Below are 3377 nucleotides of genomic sequence, written 5' to 3' on the forward strand. Positions count from 1 at the left end.
TTTTTTTTTTTTTACAATCCAAAAAAACATATTGGAACAATAACTAGTTTCCATTCCAAATTACATCCCATACTAGTATTTTTATATCCTTATCAATTCTAAACTTCAGTCTAGAAGACCAATAAGGAGATCTCCCATTATCTTTTAATGTAGCCATGAAATGTAGCACATCTGAATAAGCTGCATTCATTGTTTCTGCTGTCCCTAACTCGCTAAACATACTTGTACCTTATAAATCAATATCTTATAAGCCCAATAAATATTCTTTGTACATCTTACAATCATTTTACTTTTTAGATTATTAATATATTTGGATTGGCTCATATTATAATGAATGCAATCTAAAAAGAATTAAAGAAAAAACATAAATACACTTACCAATTCAACACCAATTACGCCAGCACCAATAACTAGCATCTTTTCAGGCACTTTCTTCAGAGATAATGCACCAGTGGAAGAAACAATCGTATCTTCATCTATCTGAAAGTAGATTAAGACATGAGAGCATGAATGCCTATGATAAATTACATAAAAAATTTAAATTTTGAACCCTTAAAGGCTATGGACAGGAAGAATGAATAGCCTTCCAAAAACCTAGAGGAAAGTGAGGAAGAACAACAGGAATTGAAAAAAAATCAGACAGGTTTTTTACCTATTCAATATATCTTCAGTTGGCAATTTGGCCATTACAAAATTATTTAGGAGTTCTCCACAAATGGCTTCTGAAGGAAGATTTGATCTTTAAGAAATCAAGACATCATTTTTACTTTGCCATGTCATCTTTAATAAAAATTAAGGAAAGAAAATGATGGCAAAAAATTAACCCCTTATATTGAGTAACTAGAGGATCCTAATAGCCAGTAGCTTCGAATTATACCTGCCCAGAGAGTAAAAGATATCTAGGGGGTCAAACCCATATTCCAAATGATTTCAGTTATTGAACATTTTTGGTAAGTCTTGTTTGAATGGTCATAAACTCTCACATAATTTACTTTAGGATTTAGAGAGATTTTTTGGAAAGGGACATGCTCCTAAAATTTACTCATGTGCTATAGATCTAAGAGGTTATAAGCATAAAACCATTACATTTATTGTAAGAGGCTTTATACCAAGTTACCTCAATTCCTGGGAAAGGAGCAACCTCGGAACCTGTGGCTATGAGGATGTTCTTAGTGTTGATGACCTGTGTGCTTCCATCAGCCTTAGTTGCTGTGACTTGGTTTTTCCCTGTGATCTTCCCGTAGCCTTGGACATGCGCAACCTGTGTAAAAAGATTTTGACATTCAATGCAAGTAAAAAAGAAAAAAGTTGATGCAATGCAATATTTAATTGATATTTAAATGAAAGCAAACACATTATGGTTTACAGTTCCTGTCTGGCATGTTTACTGCTTACAACTTACTGCAAAAAATAGTTATCATTGGAACAAATGGCCCAGTTTATCAGGGAATTGAGGCTACATAAAACATTACTGTTTTGTATTTCCGCCCCAGCCATCTCCATAGTATTTGGTCGGAATCACTTAAGACCAATTTGCAAGCTTTATTATTTTTTTTTTTTATTGAAAATTTAAAAAAATATATAAAAATAACAAAGGAAGAACCACTGTGCTACGCTTTAGCAACCACTTGAAAACACCTGAAAAAGCCCAGCACTTGCCACCTTGTTAGCACTCCCAGACGCCTAGTGGTTGCCAACACTACTAAAAGTGATCACATTTATTTTTATACCATGGGACACTAGTAGGAAGCTAGGGCACTGGACAGTGGCCATTGAACAAAGATGATGGAAAAATCCAGGCATAAAAAAAAAATGGGGAGTGCCGGGCGGTAGAAAGCCGACACAATTATAGAGGTCAATGGATATCTATGACACAACTGAAAGCACTAAACGTGCCATTTGTTGAGGGTCCCTGCCCTCCACAAACAAGGCTCAATTTATTTTTTTATTTTTATTATATTATTTGTTTTATTTATTTATTGTATTATGCCACATCCAAAAATAGATTAGGTAGGTATGTTGAAGTGTACAACAGCCTGTTGCTTGCAAAAATGTATATTATAGTTACAGATAACAAAAAAATGTTTATACCAATAGGTAGGTAGTTCAAAGAATAAAGGATACAACATATAAGACTGTTGCAATACCGATTAATAAACAATTTCTACAATTCCATAAAAAAAACACAGTATAGAGAAATAAATAGTTTGTGTTCAACAGCATGTACTTTTGGAAAAAAGACACAAGAAAAAAAAGAACATAGTATTGTCCTATGTGTTCAGTAAACCAGACCTTGTTCTGTTTGAACAGGTGAGCAATACCACCTGTCAGAGACTTTACTGCACCGCTCTTCTGTTCCATCATCTTCTCCAGATTAAGGCGGAGGCCGGTTACTGTAAAGGAGGAAATAAAAATAAATGGTATACCTAGGTACCAAATTCACCTAAATCAAAAAACAAACATTACAATTGCAGCTTACTAGTCCTTAGAAGTAGAGGCTAAATAACACTGGGAAACAATTTTGAACTTTTTTTTTGTTGACAATTTTTAAGATTATTTACACTAAAATAGGTATGCTGATTCTGAAAGTGCAGTTAGTTTTCTTCTATCACATCAGGTTTTTTTCTCTACAGCTTATATTAATGCAATTACTGTAGCGTGGATTTGTATAGGCTTTTCATTTACACGCAAGACAGTGTGGTCAGAGGTTGTGCGCTGCTCTACGTAGTAATAAAGCAAAGTTTATTTTTCTACTTACACACGTATTTCCTTTCTTTCAGATCATGTCTGGCTCTGCGGTTTCTCATCGTAAGTACCTAAACAACCCTGATTCATTTTGTTATATCTGTGGCAGTTTTCACCATTCCCAGTCAAGGGGAAAAAATCAGCACATTTGTAGAGCAAGCATATTGAAATTTGGCATATTTCAAAGTTAAACTTGGTGATCAAGATTAGTCTTGGGCCCCTCATAAAGTGTGCAAACAGTGTGTGGAGGGTTTACGGATGTGGACAAAGGGAACACATGATAAGATGCCATTTGGTGTGCCTATGGTTTGGCGAGAGCCAGGAGATCATTTCAGTGACTATAAATTATGTATAGTGAAAACTTCAGTATATAACAAGAAAAATAAATGTAACAGAGTATCCTAGTCTATCATTGGCTATACACCCAGTAGCTCATTCAGATGAAATCACAGTGCCGGTTTTCCTTACACTACCCTCTCTTGAAGAACATGATTATGGTGATGAACTAGGTGACAACAATGAAGAGTTTAAAATTGATGAGGACTCTGTTCGTAAGGGATTTGATCAGCATGAGCTGAGTGATTTGGCACGTGATTTGGGACTATCGAAGAAGGCTTCAGAACTCCTAGCAT

General features: G+C 34.9%; 1 protein-coding gene across 1 annotated transcript in view; it reads right to left on the reverse strand.

Annotated features, from left to right (window-relative positions):
* The window catches only part of DLD (dihydrolipoamide dehydrogenase), a gene marked incomplete in the record, with an annotated part of 15457 nt that overhangs the window by 3834 nt on the left and 8246 nt on the right, over window positions 1-3377 (reverse strand). The window contains 3 exon segments of the mRNA XM_072401639.1: window positions 379-480; window positions 1118-1261; window positions 2293-2393. Coding sequence (XP_072257740.1) covers window positions 379-480; window positions 1118-1261; window positions 2293-2393 — 347 coding nt within the window.

This window comes from Pyxicephalus adspersus, chromosome 2 (assembly GCF_032062135.1).
Source record: "Pyxicephalus adspersus chromosome 2, UCB_Pads_2.0, whole genome shotgun sequence".
Lineage (NCBI taxonomy): Eukaryota > Metazoa > Chordata > Amphibia > Anura > Pyxicephalidae > Pyxicephalus > Pyxicephalus adspersus.